Raw genomic sequence first — 19,517 nt, forward strand, 5'->3', positions numbered from 1 at the left:
AGCGGGTTTAGCCATCAGGAAGACGTTTTAGAATCGAGGTACCGCCGGCTGCGTGTTTCCGGAAGACGTGGCGGCTGCTGCCCGGGTTGTTCTCCCTTACATCCTCCCAGGCACTATTCGCGTTCCCTAAAGTCGCTGCTGCCTCCGGCACTACGACCACCGCAGCCATGATCTCCTTAACGGATACACAGAGTAAGCACCACCCCGGGTCCCCACTTTCCCCCTTTCCTCAGGCGCACGCCCCTCCCTCACATCCAGCCTCTGCCTCCCAACCCCGCCCCGCCTACCCCAGTCCAGTCAATGAATGAAGCCCCTATGGAGGAGGTCGACGGGGGATCCTGGGGACACGGGGCGGGGTGGGGCTCTGCTCTGGGACTAGGCCAGATCGCGACGAGGGAGAGAAGGGGTAATGGCATCAGAAAAAATATCCAAGGCTCGTAGGAATTGAAGACCCCCACAGCCCACCCGCTCCCGTCACCTACCCTGCCGACTAAGTCCTTTGGGGTCCACAGCCGCCTTTGTTCTCCCAGGGGGCCCTGGAAAAGAAAGTTGGAGTAACTAAGGAAGGCCTTCGGGGTCTGACAAGAAATTTTGGTGCAAAAGGGACTGGGGACTCTCACGTAGCACAACCCATGGACTCCTTTGAGGGGGTGTTTTTTGTTTTATTTTAAAGTGTTGTATCTTAGTTTCGGTTAAAATGTGCCCTGGTATTCAGGGTTTTTAAATATGTGTGCACCTACTTTTCGATTCTTACCACTATCCTCGTTTCTCCCCAACAGTACAACACTGGAGAGTATTCCAGGCTCTCTAGTTAATGATTTTTTTTTTTAAAGAAGAAATGGCATGCTAAACAATACACTCACTAGTTAAAGACTCAGTCAAATAGTGTTTACTAAGCACCTACTATTTGTCAGATACTGTGCCACAGGTACTGGGGATACAAAGAAAGGCTAACAATCTGTGCTTCGAAGGACCTCACAATCTAATGAATCCGAAGGCGAGTATTAGTATACCCTGTGGTATGTTGTCTATTTTCATTTTTAGCATCCACCTGCCACTAAGTTCTCAAGTCTTAATCTATAACTACAGAAGAGTTCTTAGTTGACTTTTTTTTATCCAAACTCATGTTTTCATTTACATGTCCAGATATTACATATACTTCTGTAAGTGCTTTTTGATTATATGATTCTATTTATTTTAACTATTTTGACCCAGCATCTTCCCCAGTAAAGTATCTGTAACCCTTTCTTTGTCAATCCATGCTTTGCCTTTTCTACCAGTTTTGCCCTTTTGGGTAGGCAGATCTTCAGTATCAAATAACTGATTAAAAATGGAGCCCTGATGGAGTCTTGAAACGCTGATATTTTAGATTAAGTTCAGTGATGACATTTCTTTCATTGCAAAAAATAAATAAGATTATGCCATTAATGAATGTCATCTGGTTTTTTTGAGGCAGTTGTACCATAATTAGTGTGAGCTGTTCGAACCTGTTATTTGTGGTGTAATAACTAGCATTTATATAGAACATTAAGGTTTGCAAAGCACATTACAAATGTTTATTTTATCTGTTACAGTCTTGTGATGTAAGTGCCAGTATAATCCCCACTTTATAGAAAAGGAAACATGCTTAGAGGGAATCTGTGATTTGTTCAGGGTTAAACATATCTGAGGTAGGATCTGAACCCAGGCCTTTCTGTGCTCAAGTCCAGGGTTTCGTTCATTATACCATCTCAAAGGTACATATGATATTTTCCTTCTCCTACTTGAGACATTAAGTATGAGGAAAATTAAGACTTTTCCAAATGATTTGATAGCATAAATATGTGAAGTTTTGAAACTTGGGCTTTAGTCTTCATTCTCTTAACTTTTGAAGCCTCTATGCCAGAAAAATTACCTATTCTGTCACTGGCTTTATCCATTCCATTCATGTAAAATATCATCATTAGTGACTCCTCATGAAGTTTTGTTTTGATGTTTTAGGTGCTAAAATTTAATTGTATCCAGTTTGGTTTATATGTTAGCCATCCACAGGACCTTTTTGTTGTGATGAAATTTTTTTGCCTAACATACTTGCCATTTCAGGAGAAGCAATGTATCATATTATAAGTTCAAAATCAATTTTAGAAGTATTTACTATGCAAGTGATTATATTCAAAATCCTTTGCTAGGCTGTGGAGAGATAGTGCCTTTCCTCACAGTGTTTACCTTCTTTGGGGGAAATATCACAAGTGTACAAATATCTAACTACAAAATTACTTTAAGAAGAAAAGAGTGCTAATAATTGGGATAATCAGGAAAGGCTTTGTTTAGGAGATAGGATGCTAGGGACTTTATAAGAAAGGTGAGGAGGACCATTTGTACAAAACATAGAAGTGAGATATGGAATGTTAAGTACTAGAAACAGCCAGCATGCCAGTTTGACTGGAACAGAATATTCAGGTAGAGTAATATGAAACAAGACTAGAATGTTAGCTGGAAGCCAGATTGAGGTTGCCTTTAATTAAAAAAAAATTTTTTTTGTATTTTTTCTTAGATGCAATAGAGAACTATTGAACATATAGGCATAGGGAACAGGCATGACCCCCTCTGTGTTTAGGAATATTGATTTGGCAATTCTATGGAAAGTAGAATGAAGATGAGAGATACCTGAATCATGGAGAACAATTTGGGAGGCTGTTGCAGCAGTGCAGGTGAAAGGTGATGAGGGCCTAAACTCATGGTGGTGAACCTATGGTATGTGTGCCAGAAAAAGTATGCAGAACCCTCTCTGTGGGCATACAAGCCAACACCTGCCAGAGTTCATTACTAGAAAGGCAGAGGGATTTGGGGGAGCTACTCCCTTCCCTTTCTCCACCACACTGAGGACATTTTTTCATTTCATATACCCCTCTGCCCAGCAGTCCAATGGGATTCCTTCCTCCCTCCCCTGTCTGGGGTAAGGGGTAGGGATGGTGGGGGGTGGGGTAACAGAGTGAGGCACAAGATCTCTAGAACATTTGCCATCACTGGCATAGACTTAGATAGAGTCTGGTTGAGTAGAGATTATGGGACTTATATAAGAGGTGTAAAGGACTAATTAACAGAATTTAGCAACTAACTAAATACTTTGAAGAACATGGAAAAGTCAAGGAATATGCTTACCAATGAACTTGGAGTCAAAGGACCTGGATTTGAATCCCATTGCTATTACTGTTTCCCTTTGTAACCTTAGCCAAGTCACTTCTCTATACCTCAGTTTGTTCGTCTATAAAATGAAGGCATTGGACCAGAGATGACAGACTTCTGAGAGTCCTTCCAGCTTTAAATTATAATCCTTCTGATCCATCATTCCTAAGCCAATAAACAATAACAGTTTTGTTCTTTTAAAAATAAATATGTGATGTATATATAATTGGAAAAATTAACAGGGCAGAAAGGACTCCTGTACTCCTCTAAAGTTGCCCCAAGGGGAAAAAGTTAATTTTTCAGTGACTTGTAAAAATTAGTGAAATCATACTGCTTTCCATTACATTGAGCACAAAAGAATAGAAGTTTTAATGGAGATCAGGGCAGGTAGAAGAGAAAGAGAAAACAGGAAGGTGCACTGATAAGTTGATTGGAAAGTGAGAGTGAGCCCATTTACATATAGCACTGCTAACAGCCTACCAGCCATGTTTGCCACCTGTGCCATAATTGCCTACTATATTGTATCCTGGAAGCCTGGAATTAGGTGTTAACATCGGGCCTAGGACACTTTTGCTACTTGTGTGACTCTGGACAAGTCACTTAACTTCTGAAAACCTCAGTTTCCTCATCTGTAAAATACAGATAATAATAGCACCTACCTTCCTGAGTTGTTTTGACCTCTCAATTCCCCTATACAACTCTTAAGACTAAAAGTTAAAGAACTGTTGCAGATCTACATCAATACAGGATGATATTTCCTCACTGGAAGTTCCTATACAATAAAACAAGATGTCTGGACCAAAAAATTTGTCATCAGCAAATAAAATATGCAAAAATGTATCTCATAGCCTATTGGGAACAGATGATATACTTTTTATCCCAGACTTTGGTTATGTAATATTAACATTTTTCTAATTTTTATCTCAATAACCAAATGTTTATAAAATTATGGAAAATTATTTTCATTCTTGTTAACTGAATAAGAGCTTTGGAGTCAGAGGGCATGAGTTTTAGGTCCCTCTCTAATGACAACCCTGTGACCATGGGCTTAAGTGATTCTTAACTTTTCTGTTCTCTAGTTTCCCATCTGTAGAAGTTCAGTTTAGATTAAATGGCTTCTGACGTCCCTTCTAGATTTAGCTCTGTGGTCCTATAAACTGTATCTTGTTATTATAAATCCAAAATACAGAAGTCATATGGAATTTTGCTGCAATTTCTTTATTTTTTCCTCCATGAAATCACTTCTAGTTCATTAAGAATGACTTGTTTTTGTATTTTTCATATTATAGTACTCATATAATCACTGTGAAAATTATCATGAGTCAATGAAGGAGGGATAGATAAAAAAAGTTCTGGGAAATAAAAGGGAACCAATCTATGATAAAACTCAGATCATAAGTGAATTGTAAATCAGTTAACCTGCACAAAAATAGTACAAAATGGGAAGCAACTATAAATTCATAGATGATACATGTATGACAAGTCATTAAAATATTGTTTTAAAACAAAATGTTTTACCCTAATCATGAGCTTAGAGTTAAAAGGTACATCAGATATCATTGCATTTAAGTGCCTAATTTTATAGATGAAAGAACAAGTGCCGTGAGGTTAAGTGGTCAGACAGGTAACTTTCTGAGATCAACATATAGAATCAATGACTATCATTCTTCTTATGGATTGTTGAGTCAGCAAGCACAAATGCACTTAACCCACTATATCTAGCTGGCCTTAGACCATGCTTCACATCCCAGCCAATCATTTACCCTGACCTTCTTTTTGCCATCTTACCTGCTGCCCACCACTTTCTCTGGACCTCCTGAGGCCAAATCTCTACCCACTTAACTTCTTATTCTGAAAGTAGCAGCCTATTATTTACCATCATTACTTCTGAAAAGGACATGTCAGTTAACTGCCCTATTGATCCACTCACTGTCCCTGTAACTTCGTAAACCCAAACACCCTTCCCTGGCCATTATTTTCTTTTGTTGTCTCCCCCACTATAATTGAAGTTCTATGGCTTGCTTTTTAAATTTTTACCCTTAGTACTTTGTCACATTGTTTGACCTATATCAAGCACTTAATAAAAGCTTTCCATTAATTCATTCATTGGTGCCACTTTTAGAGAAATTAATATTGGGCTCTGCAGAGTGACTCTATCTTACAGAATACAAGTGAACATAAGTGTCTATAAATGTGAAAAGTGAGGAAATGTTCATGTGTATGTAAGGATGTGTGGGTATATATGTGTATGTGTGTATGCCTGTGTATGTATTATAATAGTATTATTTTGTAGTAAATTGTATACAAGTTGTTAAAGGGAAACAGTTCAAGAAGATCATAAAATTGTTAAATGCCAAAGAGAGTTATTAAAATTAAGTTTAGAACCTATGGCTTAAACAACCATAAGTCTTATCTCTTTCAACTGTGCTTCCTGTGTCCTAAAAGAAGCACTGTCTCTCATAAGGATGGGAAATTTCCATTCAAATTTCATGTTTTGAAGGAATTAACTGGAGTTAATTTATGCCATTCTTTTGCTTCTTCACTTATAAAGCTATTCTTTAATAATGTTTGAGAGCCTGTTTTCTAGCATAACCACAGAAAAACACCCAATGAGTTTTGTAAATCAAGATTTTTACTCTTTATTACCTTAACCCTATAATTTTTATTACAGAAATTGGAATGGGATTAACAGGATTTGGCGTATTTTTCCTATTTTTTGGAATGATTCTCTTTTTCGACAAAGCACTACTGGCTATTGGAAATGTGAGTTTTAAAAATATATTTTAACTAATATTTTTTAACCAAATTCATAAATAATTTTTATAGCACGTGAAATATAATTATTTTGTGAAGCTTTGGGCAAAGAATTCACTATTATGTTAAAAATTGTAGATTGAGGTTTCTCAATCGGGAGTAAGGTTCACCAGTTTTAATTATTAATATGAAAGTTGATGAGATTGTCTAGGTCCAGAACTAGCTTTAATTTAAAGTGTTTAGTGGCTAAATGATGACTGAAGTTTTTTCCAACTGATCATATTTGATTATCCAAAAGCAAAAGATTGGACTATATAACCTCTGAATGCCTCAAATTTCAGTGATTCATTTAAGATATTTTTATCTCAGTCTAACAATAAGCATTTCATGTTTTCTTCTTTGATATCAACAAAGGTGCTTAAGTTTTTCAATGCATCTATTCCTACAATAACATTCATAGCATATGGAGCTTATCCTGACTAAACATTTGTGCTATCATTTGGATGGAATAGAAGAGAACCCAAAGGACAAATTCCTGATAACTACTCATTATAAGGCAGTGAGGAGGAAAAGTAATAGAAAATCAAAGGCACGCAAACATTTTTTTAAGTTAAACATTAATAAAATATGAACACTACATATGATCTCTTGAATCAGAAAAAGGAAAAGGTAAAAGTAGTTAAAAACTATTTTTTGTTTGTCTTTTAATTAAGGGATGTTCACAGGTCTAGTAACTGATAGTATTTGAATAGTGGTGAGAGTTGTGATGTTCAATGTACATTTTTATGAATTTTTTCTCAAAAGAAACTCACATTTTGGCAATTAACATAAATTAATATATAGATAATATATTTTTGTTAAGAAAAATGCTTTTAGAAAACAGACTTGTTTCACATTTCTGACAGACAATGTGTTCTGGGAAGGTAAAAGTAAGTAATTCTTCCCACAGCCACTTGTCTGTTCTTTAACTCTGTATTTTTAAACATGTGCACAAAAGGGTATATTTATTTCTGCTGCCACCACATTCTCTGAATTTAACAAACCTTAAAGTTCCCTATACAAGTTAGTTATTATTAATAATCTCCTTCATGGAAGAGAGCTTGGGAGCCATTTAATTCAATTCATACCTAAAAAATAATTTCTTCTGCAGCATAACTGCCAAGCTTCCAAGAATCCACGGCCTCAGCTTATTCCACTTTTCAGTAGTTCCATCAAGTTTGTCCTCTTATCACGCCTAAATGTAACTCTTTGAAACTTCCAAACATTGTTCCTATTTCTGCTGCTTAGACAGCAATTCTAATACCTTTTCAAAGTGAAATCCTTAATATATTTGAAGAGAGCTATTCCCCATCTCTCTCCCCATTATTTTTTCTATAAACTAAACATCTTCAGATATTCAACAGATGCTTATACAACCTAAACTTAAGTTCCCTCACCATCTTAGTGATCCTCTCTTAGCTATTCTCCAATTTATCAATGTCATTCCTAGACTGTGATGCCCAGAATAGAACACAGGAGTCAGAGGACCTAGGTTCAAATCTCTCCTCTGCTGTTTACTACCTACATTACCTTGGGCAAGTCACTTAAACTATTTCTCAGTTTTCTCTTGAAGATGGAATGGATGATTTTTGAGGTCCCTTTAAGCTCTCGTTCTATGTTCTATGCATGCAGTAAATATAATACTCCAGATGTAGCTGACTTGTGCAGAACAGCAGGGCTCTCACCTCCTTATTTTTGGAAATTGGGTGTCTCTTAAAACCCAATATCATTAAGTTTTTGGCTACATATCACATCTTTGACTTAAGCTACTCCATCTCCTGACTATAAATTTTCACTGACTGTCCCCTAGTCCTGGAATTTTTTCCACATTTCTGACTCCTGGCTTCCCTGGCATCCTTCAAATCTCATCTTCCACCAATAGCCTTTCCAAAACCTTTTATGGCTTTGCTGATTATCTCCAGTTTATTCTGTCTACATCTTGTTTTACGTGGCTGCTTGTTGTCTCCCCATTAGACTGTGAGCTTTTTGAGAGCAGGAATAATCCTTACCTTTCTTTGTATCCCTGGCACTTAGTACAGTGCCTGTCCCAAAGTAGATGTTTAATGAATGCTTCCTGACTTGACTTGGCAAGTTTTCATAGATTTCATGGTCATATTGATCATATTAGCCTCTCATATTTCAGAGGAAGCCCAGCAAATTCCCCTTAAAATAAAAGGATATCTTACAGGTTCCACTTCCATAAGCCCATTATTTATTTTTGTGCACTGCAGTAAAATACTTTTCTTTATTCTAAGGTAAATTTTCTTTGTCTTCCAGGTACTATTTGTGGCTGGATTGGCTTTCGTAATTGGTTTGGAAAGAACATTTAGATTCTTCTTTCAGAAACACAAAGTTAAAGCTACAGGGTTTTTCCTGGGTGGTGTATTTGTAGTTCTTGTTGGTTGGCCTTTGATAGGCATGATCCTTGAAATTTATGGATTCTTTCTTCTATTCAGGTAAGATAATCACCTAAGTGGGATTTGGTTTTTTATTATTTATGAGTCTTTTGTTTCCATTTCTACAAATTTCCATTTCAAATATAAAAATTTTTATCAGAATATCAAATACCAAATGTGCTAATTATATAAAAATGAAGAAATATCGATAATGAGTAATTTCACAGAACTTTTTATAAAAGTAAAAACATCTTTTCAAATGTGCCTCCATTTTTTAATAGATTAAAGAATTTTATTTCTTAATTTCATAATTTTTTTCATTTAAAGGATATGTTCTACACGTAGATGATAATTTAATTTTTCAGCATAATCATACTTGACAATTACCACTTTTTGACTACACTTTTGGTAACAGACTTTTTAATCAGGTGATATTTTGTAAGTGCAAATGATGTGTGAATAAACAATAGTGTCCTGTTTATAAAAAGTCCTAGTTAAGCTAAGCTAAACACCTACAACCATGATTATATCAAGACTGAAAGAATGCATGTAAAGTCCTAGATATAGTTATTTGTTACAGAAATGTTATTGTCTTTATCTGCCATTATAAGCTGGATTGAAGGTGATTCAATAGAAAAAAATGCTGTTTCCTTTTTTGAAAAACTTAGTGGTATTGGATTCTAACAATATTTTCAAAAATTCCAAAAGTTCTCAAGGTGTTCTATCAATTGTACTTCCTTGATTTGTGGTATAGCACTGCAGACTTGAGGCATTTACTTAACTGTTTACATTAATAAGTAGTAGAATTTAAAATCTGATTTTGTATTTGCAATAAACCATTTAAATTTAGTGTAACTTGAGAAAGATTATGATTTTATTTTGTGTTTAAATATATATTTTTCAGAGCATAAACAACTTAGTAAAACTTAAAAATTACTTCTACTAACTTCTACTCATTTAGATGGAACTGCTTTGACAAGATTTAATTTCTATAAAGTTCATTATCACTTTTTCCTTAAATCTAAAGTTGAATTCTAGCTGAAAACAATTATCAAAAATTGTTTTTCTATACATCATTAAAATTTGATTCAAAGGCACAGGCAGACCTTGAAAATCTTATTAGCTATATTTTGTGTAGAAAGGTCATATCTTGGATTCTTTATTTAGGCCATAGCCTATGAATTCTATCTGTATCTCACCAATTGCATATATGCTTTCTGGACAACTGACCAGAGCTTGAATTCAAATTTAAAGCCACAGAAGAGAAAGTCCATTTAGCCCATATGGCTATCAGTCCATATCTCTAACCTCATTATACTATTATTGCCTTCTCAGTTTTTCATTATTTCCAATTTTCTTCATTAACAGGCCAATACCAAAACAGATAATGTTGAGTAATTTTGCTCTAATTTCAAGTTGTAAAGTTATTAATTTTTGGTATTCTGAATGTTAATTTATCGTTATTATTCTTTTTTAGGGGATTCTTTCCTGTAGTGGTTGGCTTTATTAGAAGAGTGCCAGTCCTTGGATCCCTCTTGAATTTACCAGGAATAAGATCAGTATGTTATCATTTATTTATTATTATGCTTTCTTAAAAGTAAAAAGATGTTCAATACTTCTTAAAAGTATAATTACTAGTAATACAATAACAAGTGTGTATGTATACATATATGTATATATATATGAATATAACTGTGATAATAAGTAATTAGGTCATTTTAAGTATAGCTTTTGCATCTTCTCGGTTTAATACCTTCTAATATAATCAGCAACAAAACTAGTAAAGTGGGAAATTGATACTAGGTTTCATTGCATCCATTTTTCAAATCTCTCTAAATTGTATTTAATTCTATTTCTATTGCTGGGTCACCATAGACACTTAAAGGCACTGTACAATTAACTTCTATATGAGCTATACTTTTAAAAACTAGATATGGGGAGATTGTGCATAAGGAAAAGTAATCAGTCTCACTTTTAAATGTTAACTGGCAATCATTATGCAGTCTAGGTTGCTTTCCTAGTGAAATCATAGAACCAGCATTGGGAAGGAATTGAACTTCTATTTCATCTGACTCCTTTCCTTCAACAAATGGGCATCTGCTTTCACACCTCCAAGGATAAGGAACACATTATTACCTCTTGAGATGACCTTTTCACAAGTAACTCCCCTCTGTCCTACTCTCCCTTAGTAACAAAAAGAATAATTTTTTTAAAAATCCCTATTATTGATGTCAAAGTGTTTTCCCCTTTGGGTTACACTGTTAACTAATGTCATTTTAGGACCTCTTTTTGGGAGTCAACATGGTGTCTCTGCTACTAGCTAGCTAGGTAATGGTGGACAAATCACTTCACCTTGATGGGCAGCAGTTTCCTCATCTGTAAAGTGAGAAGTTTTAGATAGTGATTTTGTAGGTTTTTCCCTGCTTTGATTCATTTCTGCAAGCATTAGGTATCTACACTGTTTCACCTTTGGAGATTCTAAAAGGCCCTGCTCCCTCGGAGCTTACAGTCGAATGAAGGAATAAATCACACAAATTGAGATTTTACTCTTTTTTTCTGAACCTATTATTTTGTTGGAGCAATGAGTGGTGACCTCTTAGTAAAGAGACTTCCCCTACAAATGTGGATTGGCTTTTGTTCTGACATTTGTATATATAATCTTAGAGAGCTAAACGGAGCAATGAGAAGTTAATTTACTTGCCTGTGCTCACTCAGACTATTTCAGAGAAGTTTGTCAAGCCCAGATCCTGTTTATTCCATTGTCAACTCTAAAGACAGGGAAAGGTTAGCAGCATTATGCTACCTCTTGCAAAGTAGGTAGAAGTCAGATTAGTATAACAAGTTCAAGAAGGGAAGAATCATCTAGCTGGGAGTAATCAGGGAAGGCTTTGTTGAAACAGGTGTTAGCTTAGTTGGTCCTTGAAGTTAGAATGAGAGCCAAGTTTTAGAGGTCAGATAAATTCAGATTTGGATATATTAAAAGGGTAATGTCAGTGGGGCTTACACAGGGAGAGCTTTCCAGGAGATGTTTGATAATACAAGACTGCATCTCAGGGTATAGAATGAAGTTAAAAATATAGATTTCAGGGGCATCTACATAGAAATGATCATTGAAACCAATCAGTCAGCAAACATAAGTTCTTCCTATGTCCCAAGCAGGCTAAGTGTTTAGAATACAAAAGAAGGGAAAACCATAGCCTGTGCCCATAAGTAGCTCACATTCTAAAGGTTACAGTGTACAATTAACTATCCATACAAGTATATGCCATCTAAATGGAAGATAATCCCAGAGGGAAGACCCTGGATTCCAGGGAAGGAGGCTGGGTGGTAGAATGGGTAGTTTGGGAAAGGTTTCATATAGGAAGAGAAATTTGAACCAAATCTTAAAGGAATCCAGCAAAGCCAAACCACCAGAGGAGATAATAGTTTCAAGGCAGAGATCTTAGTAAGAGCCAAAACAGATGGCACCGGTAGAAATGTGAAGAATTCCCTCACTTGATAATAGCTATGTTAAATAGCACTTTTAAGGTTTACGAAGCACTGTGCATGTGATCTCATTTGATCCTCATAGCAAATCAGTGAGATACATGCTATTATTATCTGAAATATACAAGTAAGAAAAAATAAGGCTGGGAAAAGTTTAAGTAACTTACCCAAGGTTATATAGCTAGTAAGTCAAATCTTGAATCAAGATTTAAATTCAGGTCTCTTATATTCTGAGCCCAGTACCCTTGCTCAATGTGCTACCAAAAGAAGTATCTGAGACTATCTCCATAAAGCATTAACAAGATTCTTGAATGAATGAATGAATGAATAAGTTATTTTTTCAAGTGATTCTGCTAAATAAAGCAATTCACTTTATGCTCTCCTGAAAAGGGAGGGCTGGGACTCATTTGGGTTATTAGGAGAATAGTTCTGAGGTTTCAAACAAGCAGATCCTTAAAATGCTTATTTTTTCAATTGACCATTAATATTTTTTTCCTGTGGATGCAAAAAGCACTCTGAATCTATAAATAGGGATCTATTTGTGCCTGTCCTGATGACTTTTTAGTACTCTGTCAACTCCAGAATTAGGGCCACTTTACCTACATTTGCCCTGAGTTCTGCTGGATAATGTATCCTTGCAACTTAAAATAGGCAAGATAAACTAGAACTCAATGGTTTGGATTCTCTTGTCTCTAGACCTGGCTCAGGTCAGGACCTAGGCAAATCCCTTCCTTTGAGGCCTCTTCATTCCCTTTAGGTCTAGTTGCTCATTGCCTAGCAGTGAAGTCAGGTTGTCCTGAAAGCATTTAATAAAAGCCTCTATGTTCAGCCTACCTCATTTCTGTCTCAAGAAATCTTTTTAAAGCCACAACCTTTGGGCTGGGATTTTGGGGACTTAAATTTCTTCAAGTATACAGTCACTTTAATGGAAATCCAAATAAGAATTCTTATTGTCATAGAACTGAACAAAGCATCTTTCAAATTATTTCACCTCAGTCCTTAATTTCATTATTATATAATCACAGGCTTTTGATCCACTCATTTTATAGATGAGGAAACTTAGTCCCAAAGTTGTAAAGTGATTTACCCCAGATTACACAGAAATTAAGTAGGAGAATTAAGAACTTGGAATCTGGCTTTAACACCAGTACTCTTACATGCTGATCAATGTTTAATCCTAAAAATATTCATTCAGCTTCCAAACACATACTTTTGCCAATATTATATAAACTCAAGGCCATTGTCTTTGAATTTTACCACAGTTTTAGTTAAGCATATTTCATAAAATAAAAGTTGTCTTCCTATCTAGCAAAGATATAGCAAATAAGAATTCTATTGTGTTTGTCTGACTTGAAGCATAATTGCTCTGGTCCTGTACTTTCATTGGTGTAAGGAACTTCCAGTGAGGAAACTTCCTCTACCAATATCAATCAGTAATAGATTAAATAAAAGATTAAATGACCTACCCAGTATCACATAGCTGATGTGTGCTGAGAGGCAGTTCTGATTCAACCTAGATGTTCCTTTACTCCAAAATCTGCTCTATTCATTGCTTCATATGTATTTAATTCTTGTTATCACTACATTATATTATTTGTTGAAATAAAAATTTAGTGAATAGTGAATTATAATATGCCTATTTAGAATTATTCAAACTTAAAACATCTACATTAATTACAGTGTTCTAAGGTGAGAGCTCACTGTCTGAATACCCTTTCTAGAGTATAGAAGAAAAGTAAACTACTTTATATATTTAGATGTAAATAACTTTATGTTTAAAATTAAATGCAGAATTTTATCATATAAACCTATAACTTTTGCTTGCTTCATTCAGTCTGTTTTTAACATTGTTATCAAACATTCTAAGTTTAAGGTATGGAAAATACAGTTTTAGTTAAATTTTTAATCAGTAGTTGATCTTCACTATTGATCGATCTTAATGGAGTTAAATCTGTTTGTTCAAAGACTACATAGGCTCAGAAGAGAATCCACACTAATGGTCAGTTGAAACCTCTTACTGGGTTTATTAATGCATGAATGGCGCATTTTTTTGCTTTTTTTCTCTTTTGTTTAAGCTAATAGTGATTCCCTCATTTTTCAAATTTATTTATTCATTGTATTACATTTTCATGTTGCACCTCCAAATTTCAATGCAGAACATGTCATGCAAGCACACTATTGTAAGAAATTTCTTTTGCAACCTTTAAAAATGTCAGAAGACCTCAGTGAATATAATTTAACCCGTTTTTATTAGTCATTCCTTGGATTTCCTAAGTATCTTTCTGAGTTTGTGTTTTGAATAAATATATATGTTTATGGACACTGTGCTTTTATTAATTGCCTTCTTTGTCTTCTTCCCTACAGCTTGTAGATAAAGTTGGAGAAAGCAACAATATGGTATAACAGCAAGTGGACTAAAGATTACGTTAAAATTGCATTATTTACAAAAGCCCCTTTGAAGAATATTCAGCACAAAATTAAATTACACAAATGGCTTGTAACACCTTTTACATAAGTTTATAACTTGTAGTCTGTGAAGTACCTACAGTAATTAGCAATGAAGCAATGAAAAGGTGCTTGATTCCAAGACAAGTGACTAAGAATTCAGCAAGTGAACTGAAAAAGGGGAATGCCATGTTACAATCTATGTTGAAACTGTTGAGAGCTATTTTTATTGTTGTTTTTTTCACAATATGCTAAATACAGCCATCCCTATAGAACTGTGGTGCCTGATCTCTGCTCCTTATTTTGAAGGTGCAGGAGAACCACCAGGCATTTGGTTTTTTAAGAAGTGCTCATTGCAATGGCAAAAACATTTCCTGTTGTTTAACAAGAATTGTAGCTCCAAAAGTGATGCATGAGTTAGGTTGGATTATGTCATTTTAATGTATTAAAAACAAAGGAAAATCCAAACAACTTTGTTGTATGAATCAAACTCTTTTGTTGTTTGTAAATACATAGTTTAAATAAAACTTTTGCTGTTCTTAGGAAACAAAGCCAGACGTAAATGCTAACTGGATTTACCTTCTGGGCTGGAATATGCAAAGGTCACTGATTTTTTAACTTGGACCCTAAATTATAGGTGACTAAAGCTTTCTTCAGTCAGTAGAGTACTTTGGATATACTACACTCCACGCCTTGGGGGATTTAATCTCCAAGATACCTGCATGTATAATTACATGTGAGCAGAAGAAGACATACCCTTTGTCTGCTAAGTAACCTGTCATATATCCTGTCTCATGGGATAGTCTTTTATTTAAGATATTACATGATGGTAACTCATATTTTTCTTATTCAAAATATAGTTTGTTTTGAAAGTTTGAAAGGGCTGTCTGGCATGATGGTGATTTCCTTAGGGAGACAGAAAACCCTACGAGGTTCAGATCTTATTTTGCTATTGTTCATAAATGTAAAACTCCCTAAATAGTTTGCCTGTTGTTTACCTTGAGACATGTGAAGTGTTGAAAAATGGAAACGTCTGATTGTATCTTAAAGGGCTATTCATATAAACTGAAATGTTTTTCTTATTTAAACATGTCTTGTGTTTGATATGAAGATTTTCCTCAAAAGGGTCACCTGAAAAAATACTTGAGTGATATAAGCAGGTTATTCTAGAATATTTAGTGATTAGAGTCTTTCAAAGGTAAGAGAGCTAGGAAAAATGTATTACTTCTATTTTACCATCACCATTTACTATGTGATAAGAAATTAAATTTTCTTCTTTACTAGTCTTCCCCAGTTGGCATACTTTTTTAAGATTGTAGAAACATTTGAAACACATTTTTTTTACAACCTTAGTACTACTTATTCTACTCCTTGTGATCATATTCACTTTTTTTTTACATTTTGCAATGCTTCTTGATCCAAAAAAATCATAATTGTAGAGATTGGTTTTTGTTTTTAAAATGATGTGCTACTTCTGTTACATCTCAAGTTTATTCTGTTGGAAGAGTTGACACTGAGAAAAAGGGGGTTGGGAAAGACTCCCAACCTCATTCAAAACAGAAGAAAAAGATTTAAATGTACAGTGAAATGGTTCCATCTTGTAGAATCAATGCAGAGGCCTTTGATGCATGATATAACTTATGAAGCTGATAAGACATTTTAAAATGGAGACTCCTACCTCAACAGCTGTCAGAATCTTAAAAGATTTGGTGTTTTATGTCTGTGTAATTTTCAAATAGTTATCCATTGGAGAATGTAAAAACTATACTTTAGGTTCTGAGTGTTCTAGGCCTTTGTTCTACCTATTTTTTAACAGATGATCATTACTTACAGTAGATTGTGAAATCTGCCTTTTTTTAAAAGCAAGAACAAAATCTACTTAAACAAATAGCTGCATTGTAATTGGTATGACTCCTTTGTAGATGTGAATTTCTATCAACTTATTTCTTGCACTGTGATAAATACTCCTTTCCCAAGAACTTTCTTTTAGTAAATAATGTTGGGCAGAAACTTGGAAGAGATCTAACAGTAACCTCTCAGTCAATAAAATTGAGAGGCGGTGCAATTTTCAGTTTAAGTGAGTCCACTGTTAAGATCAGTCTTGATGTCCAAGCTGCTTGGAAGCATTGTATATTTTATAGAGGTACCGCTCTTCTGACAGAAAGCAATGTAAATACCACTGTCTCTTAAGTTAGCTTTCTGTCTTTGCTACTAAAGTGTAATTTGATTTCTATAGAGGTGGAGGAAAAGGTCAAATGCTACCTAGCCTTAAGTGTTTCTGTCATTGCTCAAGTGTATTTTCTGTAACAGAAACATAATTGGAATGTTTTTCTTTCCCCTAATAAATTGTAATTCTTAAAATATTGCTGCTTTAAAAGTCTCACAAACAGGTTATATGATCTAAGCAATTGAATAATGTAAATACACTTGTCTTACCTCTCAATAAAAAGATACTTTTGTATTAATTGGTGGTCAAGTGTATCTTTATCCTAAAATTCAGAAACTAAAGGCAAGCATGATAAAATAAACCACCTCACTTTCTAATGCACTTTATAATGTGCTTTTTACAAATTTTATCATACTTAGTACTTCTTTAAAATCCTTAGCATAATTCATTCAATAAATCATGGCATTCATGTAAAGTAAATATTTTAAAGTAACATGAATTTTGTGTTACAAAGCACTTGTATCCCAAGGGCAGTTTACTTGATTTAGGTCATCCGACTGTTGGGAAACTTCAAAGACCAGAACTTTTATAACATTGTACATTTGAATTCTATAGGAAAAAGTTAGCCATTTTGAGTTATATACTAGTCAGATAAAAAAAGTTACTAATCTAGATAGTTTAGCTTATGTCCCTTTCTTTTCAGGCAAGTGTTCTTAGTTGAGTAATTCCCTTTAGTCTTGAAACTGTACAATTTTAAAGGATTTTTGCAGAATGAAAAATGACACTTGACCAAAAACTGTAGTAATTTTCCAATATGTAATATCTGTAGCAACTATGTGCTTTCTGAGAGCTAGATTTATTATCAGGTAGGGGTAAAGTAATTTGAGATTGCTACTGCTCTGTTGACAAATCATCTCACTTTCCTGGGTCTCAGTTTTCCATGTTATCAAATGGAAGTTATGACCTAGAAATCTCTAGATTTCTTAGACCCTGTTTGGTGTACTATGCTGCATCCAGGAGTTTACTACTGAAGGCAGCCATTGCAGATTGTAGTGGTTGCTACAAACCATTGCAAAACAGATGAAAGGGGAATTTGGAAACTATTGATGGGGATTAAAAGTACTTTTTTTTTTTTTGGCCAGTATCTTGTGAGACTGCTGCAGTCCGCGTCTCACAATTCAAGATGCTATTGATAAATGCTTCTACTGGGAGGAATAAGGTTAAATAATGGACTACTTCTGTCACATTCCCATGATCAACGATTTGATCCTTACCTTATTTCATTCCACTAGCTCTCTGTCTTGTACCCTTGATCTCCATCCCTAGACCCTTCATTTCTTTTCCAGTCCTGTACTGACTGCACTTTTTTCCCTTTCTCATCTTGACCCCTTGGTGAAGCAATTCAACTCTGTGCTGTGCTGTGACCCCTCATTGTCTTGCAGATCTTACCCTCCCAAGCCTCAGCCTTGAATCACTTCCACTATTTGCCTTCTTACATGAACAAAACTGGAGAAGATCACTTAACCAGAATGACTGGGTTCAACACAAATTTGTTTCATGATTTCTACCAAGTCCATATTGCAGCAAGCCAATCTATACCTCCCTAACTTGATCTACTTAGAATGTGTAGGGTATTCTAGGACTAGCTCTTCTAGTGTGAGGGCTTGCTGAGCCCTTTTCAGGGCTGTTCATCCCCCTTTGGTGTCCATCTATTATTGCTCAACTCGCCTGTGGCTACAAAGATATGTATGTGCAACAGCCACCCCCCAGCAAAGCAATCATCACACTTGGGCTGAACCAGGTTGAGAGCAATCAACCAGCCTCAAACCAATTGATGATTTGGGAGATGTCTACCCCAAGCATATAAAGACTTCCCCTGGCAGAATAAGCAGATGAGAATAATTTGTTCCAAGAACCATGAAGGCAGCTGTAGCTAGTGCAGTGGAGTGCTTAGAGTTTGGGCAGACATCAAAGATACCAAGGTCATCCATGCATCCTGGGCCATCATTAAGTGTCCTGACTTGCCTTGCCGCTGGATTTGGCTGACTGAAAGAATGAAGCGCATGACTTTGCAATTCTTGTTGAACTTAAATTCAGAAGTTAAATTCAATTAGTTCCCAAATCAAGATATCACCCCTGAGGTCATTGGTCCTCTTCAAAAAATGAAAGGATGAACAACTTGACCTACTATTTCATCACAGTGGGCTTTTCCAAATCTTTATCTTTCCTCAAAACTCCCATAACTTCCCTTCCCCAATCCTTTCAACTGAGATCATTCCCTCATATTTCACTGGAAAAAAAAAAAAGCATGCTCTTTGCCAAAAGCAAGGTCTTTCCTCATTTCACTTCACTCACATGCATTTACTCATATTCCACATTGAGAGGTGGTCCATCTGCTTGCTAAGGCCTCCCTTCCTGCCTAAGTGATCATATTCTAACCAGCCTTCTCCAGTAGAGTCCTATCATTCCTTCTTTCTCAAATCTTTATGTTTATGTCCCTTCCCCTCTCCCCAACACAATCCAAAAAAGAAAAAAAGACATTCGACCTGTCCATTCTCAGTAGCTATTATCCCATACCTCTCTTGCCTTTTGGGGCTATATTAAGAAGGCCATCTACCACCATTTACAATCCTACAAGCAATCATTACTACTTCTCTTCCTCTCCTTAACTCTTTACAGTCTGGCATTTACCTCATCATTCAACTGAAACTGCTCTTCAAAGTTACCAGTGATCTCAATTGCCCAGTCTAAGGACCTTTTCTTTCTTCATCCTCTACAGTCTTTGACCCTGTTGAGCGCCATCATCTCTATGATTTCTTCTCTAGATTTTCCCAATACTACTATCTCCTAGTTCTCCCATCTGTCTTCATTCTCCTTTGACTGGATCTTCATCCTAGTCAAACCTACTAATCATGTATTTGTCTCAAGGCCCTGTCCTAGGGCTCCATCTCTTCTATATTTTCATTTGGTGATCTCATCAGCTTCCATGGATTCAATGATCTCCATAGAGATAATTCTCAGATCTCTTTATCGAGTCTTAATTTCTCTGGACCTCGGGTTTCACG

General features: G+C 35.5%; 1 protein-coding gene across 1 annotated transcript; it reads left to right on the forward strand.

Annotated features, from left to right (window-relative positions):
- GOLT1B (golgi transport 1B) lies at positions 1 to 16,750 on the forward strand. The gene is made up of 5 exons (XM_001363456.5): positions 1 to 192; positions 5,837 to 5,928; positions 8,236 to 8,414; positions 9,832 to 9,913; positions 14,205 to 16,750. The coding sequence occupies exons 1-5, from the start codon at positions 168 to 170 to the stop codon at positions 14,241 to 14,243; spliced, it is 417 nt and encodes a 138-aa protein (XP_001363493.1). The 5' UTR covers positions 1 to 167; the 3' UTR covers positions 14,244 to 16,750.
- Positions 16,751 to 19,517: the final 2,767 nt, after the last annotated feature.

This window comes from Monodelphis domestica, chromosome 5 (genome assembly GCF_027887165.1).
Source record: "Monodelphis domestica isolate mMonDom1 chromosome 5, mMonDom1.pri, whole genome shotgun sequence".
In the NCBI taxonomy this organism is placed as follows: Eukaryota; Metazoa; Chordata; class Mammalia; order Didelphimorphia; family Didelphidae; genus Monodelphis; species Monodelphis domestica.